The 21,830-nt window shown below is 38.3% G+C and overlaps 1 protein-coding gene across 7 annotated transcripts in view; it reads left to right on the forward strand.

The window, feature by feature from the left end:
• The window catches only part of PRKN (parkin RBR E3 ubiquitin protein ligase), a 1,364,839-nt gene that overhangs the window by 258,951 nt on the left and 1,084,058 nt on the right, over positions 1 to 21,830 (forward strand). For 5 of the 7 annotated variants that reach the window (XM_065543170.2, XM_045390376.3, XM_045390380.3 and 2 more), the window contains exon 2: positions 20,284 to 20,447. The exons of the other annotated variants lie outside the window; for them this stretch is intronic. In XM_065543170.2, coding sequence (XP_065399242.1) covers positions 20,284 to 20,447 — 164 coding nt within the window. The remainder of the gene's footprint in view (positions 1 to 20,283; positions 20,448 to 21,830) is intronic. 7 annotated transcript variants of the gene reach the window in all.

Here is a 21,830-nt window from a genome sequence, read left to right on the forward strand (position 1 = left end):
ATTCATCCAATATATTAATTTAAAAATAGTGTCAGTGGTACAGGGCAGAGATCTGAAATGTTTTACTGGAAGACTTATGCACCCATCTAGGTAAGAGACCACACTTAATTATTTTATTCCTCTGGCCTCAAGCTCAGTACTTGTCTGGCAGGAGCTGCTCAAGAAATATTTGCTGCATTGAAAGAGCTGTTGGACATGCTTAAGCTCTGTTCATCTAACTGCTCTCTAGTACCAAACCCATCAGCTGGGCTACCATACAATCTGTATTTGTGCACGTTAAAAACAAGATATAATGAGAAACTTTGCCAAATGCCTTGGTGAAATGTGTGTGTCCTATATTTATGGGATTACCAAATAGTTAAGAAATGATATCCTCTGTTCTGTGCTCACAAGCCAAATTGTCATGTGATCTTTCCGGTACTGGACAGACACTGAGTAAATGTCAATCAAAAGACTTCATTTTTCTCCCAGTCCAGTTATTATATGCAAATATTAATGAAAAAAATCTTTCTGGGTGCCACTCAGAATACAACAAAAGATCAGTTTTCTCAACATTTGTAGCATGTCTCTTCTGTGCCAGGCATTCTAATTAGTGAGACAAGGGATGCCACCCAAGTGAGGGAGAATGTTCTATTTATTGATTCAGTTGTTATATACGGAGCAATTTCCATGTTCCAGGTATTTTATTAGTCCCTGTGAATATACAGAGGCAAAGTCCCTGTCCTGTTGGTGCTTACATTTAACTAAGAGTAAGTTAACAAAGTGGTAATAAGAACCACGGCAGCAGTAAACAAGGTGATGAGAGAGTGGTTAGGGAGGCCGCTTAATTAGGGTGGTCGGTCATAGGAAGACCTGTGCAGCTGGCATTTGAGATACTCTTCAAAGGCTGTGAATGAGTCATGGAAAGATAGGAGGCAAGAGTGCCCCAGGCAAAGGGAACAACAAGTACCAAGACCTGAAATCCAGCAGGGGGTTGGCTTCTTCCAGACACAGCATAGCAGGAGCACGGCGGGCGGTGTAGCGGGAGCATGGTGGACAGCATAGCGGGAACATGACAAGGGGTTGAGGCTGGAGGACAAGTAGGAGTCAGGCCGTGCAGCCCTGTAGGCTGCAATAAGGAGTGTAGATTTTATCCTGTGAACAACAGAAGGCCATTGAGGGCTTTAAAGTAGAAAGTGACATGACTGCCTTTGGGAGTCCTGTTCTGAGAGTATTGCTCTGATTCAAAAGAGAGATAATGGTCACAACAATGCAGATGGAGAGAGGTAGAAAAAGCTAATAAATATTTTGAACATAGAACCAAAGGCTCAATGATAGGGATAAAGGGATACACTGATGATGACCCCTAAATTTTTATCATGAGCTATTCATTCATGGTGCTGTTTCCTCATTCAGTGGAGGCTGGATGAGGAGCAGGTGGAGTGGGGGCAGTCACTGATGTTAAGTAATTGAGGAGAACGCATGATAAGTGTTTGAATGAATACCTCCTATACTTCATGTGGTATACTGCACATTCATTCTTATTTATGGAGCAGCTAGTATGTGCCAGACATTGGGGATAGAGTAGGGAACAAAACAAATAAATCTTGATTTTCATGATTAATTGTGTTTGATATTGATGAAAGCTGTGGAGAAAAAGGAAGAAGGGAAAGAGGTTAGGGTGTGCCAAGTGAAGGGATTGATTACGTGTGATTTTTAAACAGCATTATTGAGAGGCCTTCTGTAATAAGTCAACATTTTAGCAAAGACTCATAATTCTAATAAATAAATGTAATAATAGAATCAGGGAATCATAATAGTTGGGCTCAGTGTACTTTTCCTAACCAGATTTGCTAATTTTTTCGACCTATTTTTCTTCTACCAGCGGCTTATTTATTGAAACAAGGCAACCAGTGTATATAATATATCCATAAACGTGCTCTTAGTTACCTTACTTATCAGTGATGAATTACCCAAATCCACCTAGCCTTTAATAAATGGGTAGTGTTAAAAAAAAAATAAATGGAAAGCAAAGAGGATAGTGGTATCTGTTTTCTTCTTCAGTAGAAACAGATGCAACAATGGCACAGTAAAAAAAAGAAAAAGAAAAAGAAAAAAAAAGTGAAATGGGCGTGGTGACTCATGCCTATAATTCCAGCACTTCGTGAGGCCGAGGCAGGAGAATCCTTTGAGTCCAAGCATATGAGACCAGCCTGGGCAGCATAGTGAGCCATGATGGCACCACTGCACTTCAGGCTGGGTGACAGAATGATACCCTGCCCCACCTCCCTCCAAAAACAAGACTTGTCAGCATCTATTCAAAGTTAACAATAATATAATACCTGGGAATAGATTCACGTTAAATGTTAGCACACATAGCCTATTCTGCAAATGATTGCTTCTGCCTCCAGAAGACAAGGCCAAGTACATTTCACTCCACAACACAGATGGCAAGGAAAAAGAAAGGCAATGGAAAGTGTTGTTTTCTTGAAGTAATTTATCACAGCTGTTGATTCCTCAATACATGCATAAACTTCCACATCATCAGAAAGGGTAGTAGCTGTTTCTGCAATCATTCCAGAAATAATAAGCTGGGCATGTTTCTTTATTAACTTCTGTTATAAACATAAAAATATGTATCTGCAAGTATGTCAAGGAAAGAAAAATATTGGTGGTTCTGATATTTTCTTTCAACACTTTGTTTTTTGGAGTTGTCATCTTAAGAAATAACATAATAAAAGTATTGATATACAAAAATATATTAAGGTATGTTAGTCACCATATATTCAAGGGCTGCATCTATAGGATGAGAGTGTGAGTGAGCTGTTCTTGAGATAACTTTGTTAAATTCTTAAATATCACAATACACCCTCCTGAATTTAATTTTAGAACATTTACAGGGGCACCTGAAACCTAACAAAGAATTTAGCCAGGATTATATAATTATCATATAATATGTTTTATAAATGTCCATGTCACTGTGTGTAGATCAAGTCAGCATTCAATTTCTTCCCTGCCATTAGCACTTGACACTATTTCTATAATTAAACTAACATTAACACTTCCTATTCTTTCTTGAAATTTCTAAAGAAATTACAACATTTGGCTAAATAATAACTCCAGAAAAGAATTAGTTTGCATTTTGATGTCTTTGGAACAGCTAGGTCATTTGTTTAATCTGCTTCTTCTGACATCCTATTAGAATTTCATTTCTTTGATCAACATTTTCACTGACACTATTTATGTCTAACATGAAAACAGCACAGTATATTGCAGCTTGAAAATAGTGTTCTCTCTATTAAGTGCCATGCATCTCTCATAAGAAGAGAAAATTTGGTAAAGCTGAAAGTTTATTCTGTAGGTGGGCCACAAACTGAGGTTCTAAAATGGAAGGAAAATAAAGGGTAGCAGTAGAAACAGCAACAAAAATCAGATGTTAAATTTAGTGGTGTAATATAAGAACTAGTTGAGAGATAAGCTAACCCCCTTCCTGGAGTTGCACACAAGCTTGGACGTAGTTGATTTGACCACTTCACTGGTTTTTCTTTAAATTGTTTATAGAAGAGATGCTTGGCAAGACTGGTTAATTGGGAATGAGCTTAAATGTTGAAATGATTGTTGGAGAAGTTGTCACAAGCTCAGGGAGTTTTTAGGTAAACATCCTCTCTGTTGGGTGAGGTGTTGCAGAATAGGCTATGTTACATAGATGCTTGCCCTGAGCACATCAGCAGCCACGAGATCACCATGGCTGTTGATTTTCTTAGTGTTTTTAGTGGAGAAACAAATACGTCAACATTTATTAAGAAGGAGGAGAGGGTGACTCTTAAAATTTATATTTGTAGACAAATTTCTTTCTTTTTCTTTTTTTTCTTTCTTTTTTTTTATTTTTTATTTTATTTATTTTTTTTTGAGACGGAGTCTTGCTCTATTGCCCAGGCTGGAGTGCAATGGCTTGATCTCGGCTCACTGCAAGTTCCACCTCCTGGGTTCATACCATTCTCCTGCCTCAGCCTCCCAAATAGCTGGGACTACAGGCGTCCGCCACCATGCCCAACTAATTTTTTTTTTGTATTTTTAGTAGAGATGGGGTTTCACCGTGTTAGCCAGGATGGTCTTGATCGCCTGAGGTCGTGATCCGCCCGCCTCGGCCTCCCAAAGTGCCGGGATTACAGGCGTGAGCCACTGCGCCCGGCCATTTGTAGACAAATTTATAATGGAATAGGATGTGACTTTGAAAGTTTGCTCCATTACATATTAGTGCTATATTTCAGGAAAATGTTAGAATTTTTAAAATCAAAGTTCAATTTTTCTTTAAGAAAATAAAAGTTATCACAAATGATTATAACCTTAGAAAAGTGAATGAAGTCTTCATCACTTAATTACAGAGCAATGGCACAGTTCATCTATTTAATTTTCAATATATTGACATCTATTTTTGTGTAATAGCAGATCCCTGATTCTCATTTATAGAGATATATTCAGTTTGGATTAAAGACTTAAGTGTAAGAAAATAGTAATCGCCTTTTAATGAGCATCTGCAAATTTTTTTAAGTGAAAAGGAAAACAATGCTTTCTTTATTTTAAGCTGGCATATAAGGGGTCAAGAATTGTTAGAATTTTTTGTTGAAAGTACTTGTTATGTATAAGCATTTACAAGGCTTAAACGTTACCTCATGATCTCATCTCAAAAACAGGTCAGGGCAGTCTTTGTTTAAAATAAAATGAAGACTCATATTTTGATTTCAGTTTAAGCTTTATTTTTATTTTTAAAAGTGCTTTATTAAGTCCCCCCAAATAATAACAAATTAAAAACCCCAGAGAGTAAGAATGTAATGCCTAAGTCAAGGAAATGACAGTGTCAGGAACTGTGAAGTATCTGAGACTTTATCCCTCTTGCAGGCCGGTCACAGTTTCATGGATGCTGATGTTGAACTCAAGATGCCTTTGTGAGAAACCATATACAATCACTCAGCTGGTGCCCAATCTAATTGACAGCACACATTTATGAACCAAACATTGGCCCCAAGACTTGAGATTCCTGGCTCAGGGAGCTGGATAGTTTATTACTTGTACCATAGCGGTAGCCACATTGTCAACATCTCCAGGCCCCAGTTTCCACAGGGCAATGTGAAGTGGCACCTGCACACACAGCAGGTTGTGTTAAAAGGAGAGGAACCCGGAGCTCAGGGAACCCGAATCTTTTATTACAGACAGGAAGCACTTCTGCCCTTTGGTCCAAAGGGAGACACTACCTTTGTCTTATAAGGATGCTTCCTATACAAACCCCCTTGGAAAGCTAGTCCACCATAGAGGTAGTGAGGTAAGATTACAGAAGGCAGGAGACCTGTGGAGAATAATCTCCCAACAGATTTAGGTTTTGTTTTTTATTAAACAGTGTTAATATTACAGTGATTTAATGCAAAATTTTGTGCTTGGAATCATCTTGAGTATAATTTTGGTTGTATTTCTGTGGTAAGTAATCATTTGCAATAGGTTAGGAGCATTCTCAGCATTTAATAATAGAGGAAACTACAAGAAGAGTTAAGGGATTTAATACAAACTCAAGCAGACCCTTTGTATCAAAGCAAGTACTTACATGCTCAAAGATGAGGTTTTTCTCTTTTTTTAATTTTTAATTGTGTTTTTGAGATGGAGTTTCACTCCGTCACCCAGGTGGGAATGCAGTGGCGCGATCTCAGCTCACTGCAACCTCCCACCTCAGCCTCCCAAGTAGCCGGGCTTACAGGCGCCCACTACCACACCCGGCTAAGTTTGGTCTTTTTAGTAGAGATGGGATTTTGCCATGTTTCCCAGGCTGGTCTCGAACTCCGGACCTCAGGTGATCCGCCCACCTTGGCCTCCAAAAATATTAGGATTACAGGCATGAGCCACTGCACCTAGCCAAAGATGAGTTTAAAACATACTGCACTAAGTAAAGTTTTCATTCAACTCCTAATTTTGCAGTTCCAGTAGATAGACTTAAAATTATCTTATGGACACATAATATTTTTTTCAGTGTTAAAATTTGGGAAGTAAGCAGCCATCTATTGAAGGATATAGTTATCATTACGGATGTACTTGTAGGATAATTGGTGATGAGAAGGCAAGATACACATTAGCCCTCTTAACCCAAGAATGTAGCCTCACGTTTATACTGGGGGAGACTGTACATATCCACACAATTCCACACATATCCATACATGTAGACACACCATACACACACACACACACGGACACACACACACACACACACACACACACATTTGTTTTGAAATGAAATGGGTCTGATGTTTCTGATAATTCCATCAATTTACCTGGTTGAACTTGAGATGCCTTTGTGAGAAACCATATACAACCACTCAGCTGATGCCCCATGTAATTACCAGCACACATTTGTGAACCAAACATTGGCCTCCTTTGTGCAGTTCATAATCATGAAACAACTTTTAGAATATCTTTCAATTCAAAATATAAACATGTAGATATTTTGAAATTTTCCTTTTGAATTTCGTGATAGCCAGGATATTTTTGATTAGTTAACATGTTGTCTTAATATTGAAAGATGAGTTATTTACGTTGTCCTTTTGTGTAATAGAAAATTTAGCCAGTTAAAAAGTCTCATGGGACAGCTCCAGAGTTCTCACAGTCGTACGAGACTCTGCCTGCTCTCTGCTCACTACTGCAAATACATCCGTCCTATAATACTGACAACCTCATGGCTAATGAAAATACACTGCTGTTGTCTAAAAGTAAACTGTGTATTTAACGTGTAGCAATAAAAAACAAATCTCTACCTGGAAATCCCCCACTTATTTTTCTCTGTCATTACTACATTTTCCCTTATCTCTGAAATATTTTGGACTACTCCAGCTTTTAGTCACTCTTCTTCATTCTCTCTCTCTCTTTTTTTTTATTTTTAATTTTTTTTAGAACAAGTCTCAGCCTGTCACCCAGGCTGCAGTGCACTGGCATGATCTTGGCTCACTGCAACCTCTGCCTCCCAGATTCAAGCGATTCTCCTGCCTCAGCCCCCCTGAGTAGCTGGGGTTACAGGAACGTATCACCACACCTGGCTAATTTTTGTATTTTTAATAGAGATGAGGTTTCACCATGTTGCCAGGCTGGTCTTGAACTCTTGACCTCAAGTGATCCGCCCACTTCAGCCTCCCAAAGTGCTGGTCTCTTTTTTTTTTTTTTTTTTTTGAGACACTTTCACTCTGTCCCCCAGGCTAGAGTGCAGAGGCGCAATCTCGGCTCACTGCAACCTCCGCCTCCCAGGTTCAAGTGATTCTTCTGCCTCAGCCTCCTGAGTAGCTGGTATTACAGGTGCATGCCACCATGTCTAGCTAGTTTTTGTATTTTTAGTAGAGATGGGATTTTGCCATGTTGACCAGACTCGAACTCGTGACCTCAAGTGATCCGCCTGCCTTAGCCTCCTAAAGTGCCGGTTTTACAGGCATGAGTCACCACGTCCAGCCTCTTTTCTTCATTCTTAAAACATTTTGGTGTGGTACGCACGGTACAAACCCTAATATAGCATGCATCATATTCTTGTACATAATTCTGTTGTAATATCTCTGTTCCCAGGTTGTGTTGTTCATTTTTGTAATATCACTTTCTAGCACTGTGCCTGGTAAATAGTTACGTATTCAGTAACTATTTGTTGACAGTAAGAATTGAATGAATTTTAATGTCACCAGCAATTAGGTCTGAATCTTATTCCTACTTTAGAGCATATGGAAATTAGAACAGTGTGAGTAATTTGAGCAAATTATATTTTCTATATTAAAGGTTGAAGTATAAGTCTACTTTTTTCATACTGTTAGTACTATTTCAGGTTCCTAAAGCACTTCTAAGTACAGCTACTGTGAGATATTTAACAGAAAATCTTTGTCACATTATATAAACAAAATCTAAATGCAAAGATGATGTTGCAGATTTTGTAAGTTACTTCTCATGATTACAGTTTTCTCTAATAGGTGAAAATAGGGGGAGTAAACATTGAAAGTGAAGTGAGTGCACATTCATTCACTCGCTTATCCCAAAAGTACTAAGTCACAGTGTTTTACCAAATACTTTAATAAGTGATGGGTATACAGAGATGTGGTTGGTTTTATTTTAGGGAGGGACAGTGGGGGAGGTACAGTTTTACTAATATATAATTCATATATTATAAAATTCACCCATTTAAAGTCTAAAATTCAATGTTTGTTAGTATATTCACAGAGGTTTGTAACCATCACCACAATCAATTTAGATTTTCTTCATTCCCAAAAGATACCCCCTTCCCTTTAGCAGTAACTCCTGTTTCTCCCCAAATACTCTCCATCACCACCTTAGGCAATCAGTAATGCACTGTCTGTGTCTATAGATTTGCCAACTCTAGACATTGAATATCAGTGGAATCGTACTTGTGGTCTCTCATGACTGACTTCTTTCACTGAGTACAGTGTTTTCAAGGTTCATCCAGGTTGTGGTATGAACCAGCACTTCATCCTTTTTCATTGCTGGGTAATATTCCAATGTATGGATGCAACAAACACATGCATATGTCCATTGGTCAATTGATGGGCATTTGGGTGGTTTCCACTTTTTGGCTATTACTAATAATGCTGATAGGGACATTCATGTGCAAGTTTTTATTTGGACATATTTTTCATTTCTATCAAGTATATACCCTAGGAGTAGAATTGCGGGATCATGTGATAACTCTAGGTTTGAGCATTTGGGGGACCGCTAGACTGTTTTCCAAAGTGGCCGCAGCATTTTACATTCCCTCCTGCAGTGTGTGAGATTCCAACTTCTCCCTATCTATAGAAATTTTAAGAGAAGATGTTAACAAATATTTCCAAATAGAGCTTCAGAAAGTAATGTTGGTGATTACTAGAAAGTTCCAAATCATTTTTGAAAATGTGGCTAGTTTTTATTGTTTAGTAGTAGCTGCTAACATTTACTGAGTGCTTACTATATACTATGCATTAATCTAAGAATTTTACATGTAGTCAGACATTTCATACTTCGTAAGATAGATGTGAACGGTGTTTTTACTTTTGAGGATATTAAAGCAAGAAAGTTGAGAAGCAGACATTTAAACTGAGGTAGTCTGGCTTGAGAGCCTCTGTATTTGCCACTGGCTTAAATCTTTGCTAAGAAATTAAAAATACGATCATAAATGTAATTTTGTATTTAAAGTTTAAGGATAAAATTGTTTTGTGAATTTTGATCTGTGGGCCAAAGACTTGCTTTTACTGACAATTTCATTATTAATTAATAATTTTTGGTAAGTTAATATAAGATGGTAATTTCTTATACTAATATCAGTACCATCATCTTTTTTGGATTTTAAAAATTATTTATTTATTTATAACTTTTATTTTCAGTTCAGGGGAGTGCCATTATCTATCTAAAAGTGCTTACTATGCACACTCTTCCAAGTGCATTGCCTGTATTATCTCTACAGTAATATGATGCTGCCTTTGGACTGTATCTGCTTCAGTATTTTTAATGCATGAATCAGTAATTTCTGATGGCTCACAATAAAAATATTTATTTCTGGCCAGGTGTGGTGGCTCATGCCTGTAATCCCAGAACTTTGGGAGGCCAAGGAGGGTGGATCACCTAAGGTCAGGAGCTCAAGACCCATCTGGCCAAAAAGGCGAAACCCATCTCTACTAAAAATACAAAAATTAGCCAGGTGTGGTGGCACACGCCTGTAGTCCCAGCTACTCGGGGGGCTGGGGCAGGAGAATGCCTTGAGCCCAGGAGGCAGAGGTTGCACGCAGTGAGCCAATACCATGCCACTGTACTCCAGCCTTAATGACAGAGTGAGACTCTGTCTTAAAAACAAAACAAAAACATTTATTTCTTCCTCTTCTTTTACTCAGTATAAGTCATTTAAATTTATTGATTTTCTTTATCCTAAAATTAGTGAAATAAATTTACCCTATTGTTACATGGAAAATTTATGCATATTTTAGAGGTAAAGTTACAAGCTGCCACAAAAAAAAAAAAAAAAGAAAAAAAAAAGGCAACAAAAAGCCGGGGCTAATGATTTTACTCACAGAGCCAGCAAGCTATCCTGTCTCTGGGAGGGAAAGACCTGTATTGGAAATGTTTAACAGTGGAATAGATTTACATAGTACTATCGTTTCCTAAAAGTAATGCTCCTGTCTGAGGAAATATTTTCTTAGATATTCTTACAAACCTCTATTTTTTTTTTTTTTTTTTTTTTTTTTGAGATGTAGTCTCACTCTTATTGCCCAGACTAGAGGGCAATGATGCAATCTCAGCTTACTGCAACCCCCACCTCCTGGGTTCAAGTGATTCTCCTGTCTCAGACTTCTGAGTAGCTGGGATTACAGGCATGTGCAACCAGGCCCAGGTTTTTTTTTTTTTTTTTTTTGAGATGGAGTCTCACTCTGTCACTCAGGCTGGAGTGCAGTGGAGCGATCTCGGCTCACTGCAACCTCCACTTCCCGGGTTCAAGCAATTCTTCCTGTTTCAGCCTCATGAGTAGCTGGGGATTACAGATGCGTGCCACCACACCTGGCTAATTTTTGTAATTTTAGTAAAGACTGGGTTTCACCATGTTGGCCATACTGGTTTCAAACTCCTGACCTCGTGATCCACCCACCTCACCTCCCTAAGAGCTTGGATTACAGGCGTGAGCCACCACACCCAGCCTAATTTTTGTGTTTTTATTAGAGACGGGATTTTGTCATGTTGGCCAGTCTGGTCTCTAACTCCTGACCTCAAGTGATCTGCCCACCTCGGCCTCCCAGAGTACTGGGACTACAGACGTGAGCCACCACACCCAGCCACAAACCTCTTTTTGATTGAAGCAACTGAGAAATATAAGATTGTTTGAAAATTGTCTATATAAAAATGAGCAAAGCAATATTTATAAAAAATACTGTGATTAATAAGACAAACACACACAACACACTCATTACAGTGTGAGTCCCAGAGTTTGTGTCTGCATCACTCAATGACTGGTTTCAACACCTGACTCTTCAGTTTGGGATTTGGTGTAGGTTTTATTTCTTTGTTCGTATTAATGAGCCTCATTGTGATTTTGGCTTCTCTTTCTAAAGTTAGTAATCTTGAAATTATTTTGCTCATATGTATTATAAAAAACCTTGAGAAACCATGTACTTCCTTGCACATTTTTAAGTTGATATAAAAATTTTAATATAGGTTTAAGCAGTTGCAGTATGGTCAGATTATAAATGTTGAAGTTAAATTTTAAAGCAATTGCATCATTTTTAAAATATTTTCAGGGGGACATTAAAAATGATGATTTGCCCTTCGCTATCATCTTGCTAATAATATATGTAAGAGATTATTTTTAATAGTCTGAAATTTTATATTGTTTCTTTTTTACAAACTTTTTGATTTCTATTCTACTCTCCTGCATAACTTTATCCCAATGTAATACAGTTAATCTTCATTATTGATGGGTTCCAAATTTGCAAATTCACCAACATGGTAAAATTTATTCCTTGCCCTAAAATCAGTACTGGCAGCTTTTAAGGTCATTCACAGAAATGGCAGAGTTGTGAAGATTTGAGTTGCTCAATAAGCATGTTCCCAGTTGAGGTTGAGTGTTCTGCTCTCTTGTTTCAGCTTTCATACTGGAAACAAATGCCCTTTTTGAGGTCTATATAGTGTCATCTTTTTCACATTTTGGTGCTTTTTATTGGTGATTTCACCGTTTGAAATGGCCCCAAGCATAGTGCTGAAGTGCTGGCTAGTGTTCCTGAGTTTAAGTAGGTGGTGATGTCCATTATGGAGAAATACACATTATAGAAACTTAGCTAAGGCATGAGTTATAGTGATACTGGCTATGCGTGCAATGTTAATGAATCAGTAATATGTAATAAATAAGCTGTCTTTAAACAGAAACACACATAAAACAAGGTTATGTGTTGACTGGTGGATGAAAATGTTGTAACCAGAGGCTCAAAGGAACCTAACCCTGTATTTTTCCCTAGGAACAATGCTTTAGTGTTCAGCAGTTTACTGTTCATGGTGACTTTACAGACTACAACTATAGGCTATAGAAAATAACAAGAATCAACTATTTTTTGTTTTGAATATCTTTATGCATCATCCTGAAGTATATCTTTGCATCAAAAACATGTAAAAGAATTAAAGTTTATGATATATTTTTAAATTCCCTTGTACCATAAGCCTTAGTATTAATTTCGAATGAATTGTGATATGTCATGCTATTTTTAGTACACAAATCACTTAAAAATATAAATATATATTTGGGTGAATGGTTTCTTGGTATTTTTGACAAATAATTACTAAGCATAAAAATATTAGAAATAAACCCCTTAATTAGATGAATGGGCTTATTTTTATGCATGGTAACCTGTCTGTGGATGAATATTACTTATTGCTGGAATGAAATACATTCAACATCATTTTGTTCTTCCTTTTCATTGTTATTGGTGTAAGCCCATGTTCTAACTAATAAGTTTATGGGAAAAAAAGAAATTTTATTATAGCAACTTCATTCTTTTAATGTCTTCAAACTTTTAACAAAAATTTGTTAGTAATGTTTGTTATAATTACTCCAGTGATCTATCAATTTACAACCCGATTGAGTCTGTCTTTAATTTTGTTGAAAATACAGAATTTGAAGCTAATTACTTGGAAAAAAATCATGTAGAGACATTCACCTATTAAATTTCTAGGAAATTTATCAAATATATTTTATTAAGTTTTTTTAACTCACTATTAATTATTCTTGCCATTTTATCATTTAGATGCATTTTGTTAAATCTGATAAATTTTGAAATATTGGGAAAAATTCAAATACTCTTCAGTTTAATACACTTTTACCAATACAATATTTATAATAAAATTATTTAACATTTTTTAAATCAAAGCCTTGGAGTTGCATATTCCGTTTGTGGAGAGTGACCGCCTTTTGACATGATGTAAAACCAATCTTCTCTATCAAATTAGACAGCCATGAAGAGTTAATTTTTCAGAAAAAAATGGGCCCACCTAGCCATCTTATATCTGTCAAGCACTACATAACAACATTTCAGTCAATGATGGACCACATATATGATGGTGTTCCCTTAAGATTATAGTACCATAATTTTCCTGTACCCTTGCGATGCTCAGAGACACGAACACTACTGTATTAAAATTGCCTACGGTATTCAGTGCAGTAGCATGCTGTACACGTTTGTAGCCTTGGGGCAATAGACTATATTATATAGCCTAGGTGTATAATAGGCTATATAATCTAGGTTTGCATAAATACACACCATGATGTTTGCACAATGATCAAATTGCCTAAAGATGCATTTCTCAAAATGTATTTGCATCATTTGCTGAAGCATAACTATACTATAGAGGTAGGTGGATGGATGGGTGAATGGCTGGCTACGTGGATGTGTGGATGAATGGGCAGATGGACAGATGGATGGTTAGGTAAGAGATGGAACTTTGCAATCAGTTTGTCTTCTGAATGATATAAGGTGCCGTCATCTTCAGTATTAGAAACAACAATCTTAGCTCTGATCTTCTGAGACCTTCCCTGAGGAGGAATTACTTCTTTGGCAATACCAAGGGGTAGAAGTGCTAGGAGAGTTAAATGAACATCACCATCTCTCTTGTCCCTCTTTACTATGTATCTGTATTCATAACAACCTAACCCAACCCACGTGCTGATAAGACAGTCCGAAATGGCTAAAAAATACATCGTTCCTACTGCCAACCTTTACCTTACTCTGAAAGAAATACAGCTCTACTGTGAGTTAATGGGGCTTTGGTTAAAAGAGGCTCCCTGTACCCAGTAGTTCAAGGCGTTCTCCTTTACCACCCTGTGTTGCTGCACCAGAGCCACCGTGGGGGACATTGAGTGTATTCCTTTCTTTTGTGAAGTGAGAGAATGTTGATCTTGAAGGGAAGCTGGGACAAAATGATCTATCATGAAACGTCAGCCATAAATGTGTTTTCAGACGTATCTGTTTGAAGGAACGGTGTGTGAGGAATAGGAGAACTTTCCCTGGGCAAGTCCCATATACCTTCAGGGTAACATACAGTCCAGTGTGGAAGCCACTGACACAGAGGAGGGAGTTCAGGACCCAAGATTCTTTTTCCTGCTCCTATCCTTGTGAATGTTCGGCAAGCCACTTTTATTCTTTGTGCATCTGTTTCTTTCTTTTAAAAATAGGAATAGTAAATGGTTTCCCAATATCTTTCAGTGCTGTTGTGAAGATTAACTGAGATAACATCTGTAAAAGCACTTTGAAAATTGAGAGCTCTATTTAAACAGAAGATATCATTATCAGTATACTAACGTCACTTTAGACCAATTACAGTTTACTATAAAGTGTAGTGGAATAGAACTCCATCGGGAACACTTTTCTTATTTAAAGAAAATAAATGGTACGTTTTTAAAACTAAACATTAATATGGCACAATTGATGTGATAATTACAATAATTTTTACACCATATGTTGGACGTGAAGTAAGAGCCAATAATTGTTGAAACTTAAAATGTGCCTAGGCACTCTTCTAAATACCTTTCCTATATTGATTTATTAAATTCTTACAACAACTTTAGGAGGTAGATATTATTATTATTATTATTTTTGCTAAGGTACACTGAGAAGGTATACCTTATAAGACACAAACCCTCTCTAGTTATCATCCAGTCTTTCTTCTCCTTTCTTTCTCATCTCCTTCCCCAAAGAGTTTTGCCCTTATTATTATGTCCACTTTCTCATCTTTTTTTTTTTTTTTTTGAGACAGTCTCACTCTTGTTGCCCAGGCTGGAGTGCAATGGCACGATCTCGGTCACTACAACCTCCACCTCCTGGGTTCGTGTGATTCTCCTGTCTCAGCCTCCTGAGTAGCTGGGATTACAGGCATGTGCCACCACGCCCAGCTAATTTTGATATTTTTAGTTAGAGATGGAGTTTCACCATGTGGGCCAGACTGGTCTCAAACTCCTGACCTCAGGTGATCTGCCCACCTCAGCCTCCCAAACTTCTGGGATTACAGGTGTAAGCCACCGCGCCTGGCCAGATACTATTATTATTGCCTGTTCTGTTGGCAGTAAATTGAGGGATAGAAACTGTGTGACATGCTTACACAGTTGGTTAGGATGGGACAGAGCTAGTCTATGAACCCACATGAAGGGTTCTAAAGTCCATGGTCTTCGCCACAGTATACACATCTTATTATACAGATTTTCAGTTGCATTTTTCCTACCTCTCTCTCCCTTAATGTAGTTTCTACTAAATAAATTTAAAGTGGAAGAATTAATTAAAGAATAAAAAATAAAAGTGTGTTGGGGAGAGAGAGAGGGAAAAAAGGGAGCGGAGGGAATTCTACTGCAGATACCTTCTTGTCAAAGAACCAAAGCTGTTGCCTTGAGACTATGGGCGATATCTTCAGCAGTTGCTATTTTCTAAGACCGGGGTCTCTTACTCCCTGAGGAGGGTAGGAAGCCCTCATTCTGTTTCCAGCTGGGGAACCTGGAAGTGGTGGGAGACCTTGACATTCCCTGTCTGGTCCAATGCAGTACCGGGCACCTCTCCCACCTCAAGGAGGGAAGGAGTGGGAAGACTTGGGCTGTGATTCTTGAGTCGTGTGATCCACCTTTTCAAGTGGTGGCAGCATAGTCTTAAGTTTCTCTCTTTTTATTTTTCGAACTAGTTTTGCCTTTGAATCTATTTTATGTGATATTAATAATATTGTCACCCCTGCCTTCTTACGATTACATTTTGCTTGGCATATTTCTTTTTACTCATTTATTTTGAAACCATTTGTGTCTTTATATCTAAAATGCAGCCCTATAGACACAGTATAGCTGGACCCACTTCCTTCTGTCCACGTAGTCCCTGCCTTTTAATTGGAGTGTTTACTTTATTAGAATTTCTTGTAATTATTGATGTGGTGAGTTCTGGTCACCAGTTTATTGTATTTTTCTATCTACCTCTCTATTTTTCTTCCATTCTTCATTATCTCCTGCCCTGTTGGGGGATTATTTCAGTATTTTTTTGGAATTCCGTTATGACGTTTGTTTGCTTTTTGGGTCAATATTTTTATTCATTTTGATTTTTACTATAAGAAATATAATGTCTGTCCTGAACTTCTTAGTCCCTTCATTGTTAATATTGCTTCACTTCATAAAATAAATAAAAGACTCATATTTACCCCCCACCTATTATGCTATAATTGGCATACATATTATACCTATATGTTCTAAACTCCACATGGAATATAATTTTTGCTTTACGCAGTCATCTGCATTAAATAAATTATGTTGAATAAAGCAAAAAATTCCTACCTAATTATCTCCTGTATTTAGCATTTATGATGCTTTTACTGTTTCTTGTGGATTTGAATCTCTGTCTTGTACCATTTCACTTCAAGAGTTTATTTGATATTTGATATTTCTTGTAATATGAGTCTCCTTGTGATAAATTATCTTAATTTTATTTCATCTTAAAGTATCTTTATTTTGTCCTCATTTTAAAAAGATATTTTCACTGGATATAAATTTCTGCATTGACAAGCGTGTTTTGCTTTGTGTTTTCTTCCTGAACTGTAATGTTGTGCCATCACTTCTGGCCTCCGTTGTTTCTGACCAGAAGTTAACCATTAATTATGTCATTTTAACCCTGTATATGACTGACAAAGTTTTCTTCTTGTTTTCAAAGCTTGTTCCTTATCTCTGGCTTTCCATAGTTTGACTCTGCTATGATTTGCCTTGACACAGGCACGTTCATGTTTATCCTGCTTGACGTTTGTTGAACATCTTGAATATGTAAATTTATTTATTTCATCACATACTAAAATTTGAGGGCATTATTTTTTTAATAATTTTTCTGACCGATTCTTTCATTTTTTCTTTGTGACTCCAATGACATATGTATTAGATCATTTGATATTATCTAATATGTCCCTAACATCTATTCATTTAAAAACAATTATTTTTTCTTCACTAATGTTTCCTCTTTAATCTCCATTTAGGTATTAAATTTATTTAACAGATTTTTATTCCAGACAATTGTAGTTTTAGTTCTAGAATTTCCATTCGATTCTCTCTCTCTCTCTTTTTTTAAATAGAGATAGGTCTCACTGTATTGCTCAGGTTGATCTCAAACTCTTGGGCTCAAGTGATCTGCCTGTGTCGGCCTCCCACAAAATTGCTAGGCGTGAGCCACCACGCCCAGCCTGATTTTTTTAAATAATTTCTATCTCTCTGATTATCTGTCGTATTCCACTCATTGCAAAAAGAATTGTTTTTTCTCCATAAGGACAGTAATACTACTAGCTACTTCAAAATTTTGTCTCCTAGTTTCAAAATTAGAGTCATTTCAGGGTTTTGTCTACTTGATTTTCTTTTCTCCTGAGAATGGTATGCTTTCATCATTCTTTGAACTGTTAGATAGTTTCAAAATTATATCCCAGACATTATATAAATGTAATTACTGGAGACACTGAATTCTGTAATTTTTTCTCCAGTGACTCTGGGTTCTTTGTTTGTTTTGGAAGACATTTATTTTGGTTGATCTTGAAAAGAAAATCTGTTCTTTGGGTAGCAAGTCTGATCTTCATCCATATCTTTTTTTTTTTTTAATAAACATTTATTTTAGAATAGTTTTAGTTTTACAGAAAAAGATGCAAAAATAGTACAGGGAGTTCCCATGTACCCCACACCCAGTTTCCCTATTTTTGACATCTTACATTGTTATACTACATTTGTTATCATTAATGAACAAATGCCGATACATTCTTATTAACTAAAATTCAAACCATATTTGGATATTCTTAGTTTTACCGAATGTCTCTTTTCTTTTCCAGGATTCCATCCAGGCTACCGCATTGCATTTACTCATCTCCTTAGACTCTTAGACTCTAACAGTTTCTAAAGACTTTTCTTGTTTTGGATGACCTTGAAAGTTTTGAGGAGTGCTGGCCAGGTGTTATTTTTACAATGTCCCTCAACTGCGTTTTGTCCAGTGTTTTCCTGAAGATTAGACGGCTTATGTGTTTTTGAGAGAAAGCCCACAGAGATAAATTGCCCGTCTCATCACATTGTGTCAAGGGTAAACATGATGAAGATGACTTACCACTGTTGCTGTTGACCTTGATCACCTGGCTGAGGTAGCCCCTTTCAGGTTTCTCCACTGTGAGGTTGTTTTTGTTCCCCTTTCCGTGCTGTATTCTTTGGGAGGAAGACACTGTGTGCAGATTCCGCAGTTTACATTCACAGGGGCGTTACAATCGGGGTGGTACAATCACAGGGGCATTTACATTCACAGGGGCGTTACATTCACGGGGCGTTAAAATCACGTGGGGGTTTACATTCACAGGGGCGTTTACATTCACAGGGGCGTTACAATCACATGGGGATTTACATTCACAGGGGTGTTTACATTCACAGGGGCGTTACAATCACAGGGGCGTTTACATTCACAGGGGCGTTACAATCACATGGGGGTTTACATTCACAGGGGCTTTTACAGTCACAGGGGCGTTACATTCACAGACATGTGAGAGCACAATGTCTGGCACATAGTAAGTGCCTGATTATTATTGGCATTGTAATGATTATTATAATTATGATGAAGTGGGTCATCTCACATTGGAATTGAGAAATAATTAGCTATAGTACTACCTTTAAAAGAAACACAGCAGTAAATAAACAGTAGTACTTGCCCTTGAGGAGTTTATTATCTTTTAAAGAAGGTAAAATGTATATCAAAAACAGCTAAATGTCCATAATTTTTAAAGGTTACAAGATGGTCATTTTAAATACTATAAATATTATTTAATGAGTCAAATAATGTGGTCTATGGTTTATTTATGTTTTCAAGATAAAGGAACTGAGACCTAAAGAGGGAGGTTAATAGATTGACCCCTAGCATCCTAGGCCAGTTAAAGGAGTCTGTGGGAATTTTTGCATAGGTCTTCCTAACACTGCAGGATATATAGATTGACCCCTAGCATCCTAAGCCACTTAAAGGAGTCTGTGGGAATTTTTGCATAGGTCTTCCTAACGCTGCAGGATGTACTTTTAACCCTTATGCCATCCTGCTTCCACAAGGAATGTGTTGGATATTATAAGATGCACATAGTAAATGCCACTGGTGCCCTGAATAGGGAAGATCAGGCTTTTGCAGGAGCTGATAGCCAGAGGCTTCTTGGAGGAGGTCACATTTGAAGTGGGCCATGGGGGCAGGCAGGATTTCAATAGGAAGAGAAGGAGGGAGGTCATGAATAAAAGCAAGAAGTTGTATGCAGCAGTTTTCTGTGATTTTTTTTTTTAAAAGAGTACACATGGAAACTAATAAAGAAAGTGCTGGAATATAGGTTTGTGCTAGATGAAAGGGATCTTGGAGTCTTTCCTCACCAGCCAACAGTGTGAGACTTAAAGGATTTGAGTGGTGCAACATAGCTCTGTAGTAATAAGGCTCATTTTGCAGAACTATGTAGGGCCTTTTGGAGGTGAAAGGACTGGATCCAAACTCCAGTTGGGGGCTATTATGAGGTTCTAGAAAAGATGTGATGAGAGTGTGACTTTGAGCAGTGAGAGAAAGAATGGAAAGGAAAGGGCAGATGAGAGACACTGAAGAGGTGGGACAGCAGGTGCGGTGAGAAGACAGCATGCAAACAGACCAGAGGATGCAGCCTGGGTCTCATGGGGAACAGTGGCTTCAGTAAGACAAATGGTGTCACCAGCATCCCCACCCCCTCCCTTCCAAAAGAAAGGGCAAATAATTGTCTTCATAGACCCAGTGGAGCATTTTGGCCAGGACCATCCAAGTCTAGGGCTCTGAGCCATAGCCCCTAGTGGGTCTTCGCTCTGGTCTATAGAGCAGCTTGGATTTTTTCCATTGCTATACCTTGAGTGCTAATACATTGCCTCCTATTTTTATTAAGAGCTTCACTGTGGAGGGAGCGTGAGTGTGTACAAGCTGTCAGAGCTGAGTCTTTTCAATAAACTCATGGGACTCTTTCAATTCCAATCAGGCAAGTGTCCTGCTCAAGCCTCTGTTCCTCAGGATGGATGTCAAAGGGAAAATGCAATTTTGGTTTGCAGGTCACTGACGAATATATGAAAGGGAAATCTCATGGGCAACTCTGTTTTTCACAAATATTGCTCTATAGCATTAAGTTTTTTGTTGTTTAAGTGAAAGAAAATATATGCCATTCACTGAAAGGCTGCAAGGGGTAAGTCGGTTGAGAAATGTTGCTATGGCCATTTAAGGGCTTCAAGTGATGCTCACTTCCTTTCTCCCTTCCAATTTCCTTGGTCAGTGTTTGTCAGGTTCAACTCCAGCCATGGTTTCCCAGTGGAGGTCGATTCTGACACCAGCATCTTCCAGCTCAAGGAGGTGGTTGCTAAGCGACAGGGGGTTCCGACTGACCAGTTGCGTGTGATTTTCGCAGGGAAGGAGCTGAGGAATGACTGGACTGTGCAGGTGAGTCTCCCTTGGTGGCCGTTTCTGGGATGCCGCCAGCTCCATTGCTCATGCCGCCTGCGCTGCCAATCTGACATTCATGCCTGAGATCTAATAGAATAAATAGTGCCTGGGGATTCCTTGAACTTTACTCCACACTGTTTCATTAATTCTGACCTTCTTAATTATGCATTAAAACAGCAAGCAGGAAAGATTGGAAGAACAACTGTGTGTGAGAGAGAGAGAGAGAGAGAAAGAACACACGAGCTAGGCTTAGTGAATAAATGTTTACTGACTACAGGAGCAGCAAGGCACAATTTCTGTGTCTGTTCAATTTCTGCCTTACTTATTCCATTTGAATCTTAATGAAGAAGGATTCGAATAAATTGTTCCCAGTCAGGCTGCTCAGTCCTTGCACTGTGAGGAATTCGTAACCCAATTGTGACCCCTGGAGGATAGTGAGGGCTGCTGCTATGCTACGCTAGAGGAGGTGTGGGCTTCAGGCCTCACTGGCAACTAGCTTTGGACACTGCTTGGCCAGGACCAGAATTGCACAGTTCCGCAGCTGGTGGGGAAGGAAGCCTGGAGCACAACAGAAGTATACCTTTGCATTGAATTTCTCTAAGGTTCAGTAAAATTGTACCTGGAAATAGGCCCCTGCAACATAACAAGAGTGAATGATGCTCTCTTTTCTCCTGGCCCCAGCAGAGCTTCTGGCAGCCCACTGCTCCTAGCCCCATGAAAGCCCTACACACTTGTCATTCGGATTGGTGATCTTTGTAGGAATCAGGGGGAACTGGTGAGGTGACTGATAATACCACCATCACCTAGAACTAGAGACCAGTCCTTTGTTGGGGAAACTCGCAAATACAGCTCGCCATTTGTTGACGTTATTCTTTGTGAATGCAAGAAAGACAAACGCTTTCTGGGAATGGTTCCTGTGACTGTTACGGACCCTGCAGATATGTGTTCCCCTTTTCTTAACCAGCATCAATTAATGGCACTCAGGTTTACAGCTGTATGGGGACCACTGCTCTGCACAGGGGCACTCCTGGGTCAGGGTACACAAAGTCCGTTCTTGTATCTGCATCCTTTCCCAGGCTCTTCCGGGTGATGATATTTATGGCTTTGTAAAATGCTCTCAGAGTTTGGGTATACAAAGAAGCTATAGAAATGCAAATTGTTCCTGTCGTTCTGCATTTTGCATCTCCTGCTGATGGTGTTGAGGCACACACTCATTGTGCACAAACTGCTGGGCTCTGCTTTCAGGCAATTTGGTTTTATAAGGGAAGTGCATGTGCTAAAAAGTGTTTTGATTTTTTTTTTTCTATTTCAGTCAGCTAAAAAGCTTTTCACTGTATCTGCCAACTTCTAAATCCAAGGATGTTTCCTTCACAAATAAAT

This window comes from Macaca fascicularis, chromosome 4, assembly GCF_037993035.2.
Source record: "Macaca fascicularis isolate 582-1 chromosome 4, T2T-MFA8v1.1".
NCBI classification, from domain to species: domain Eukaryota; kingdom Metazoa; phylum Chordata; class Mammalia; order Primates; family Cercopithecidae; genus Macaca; species Macaca fascicularis.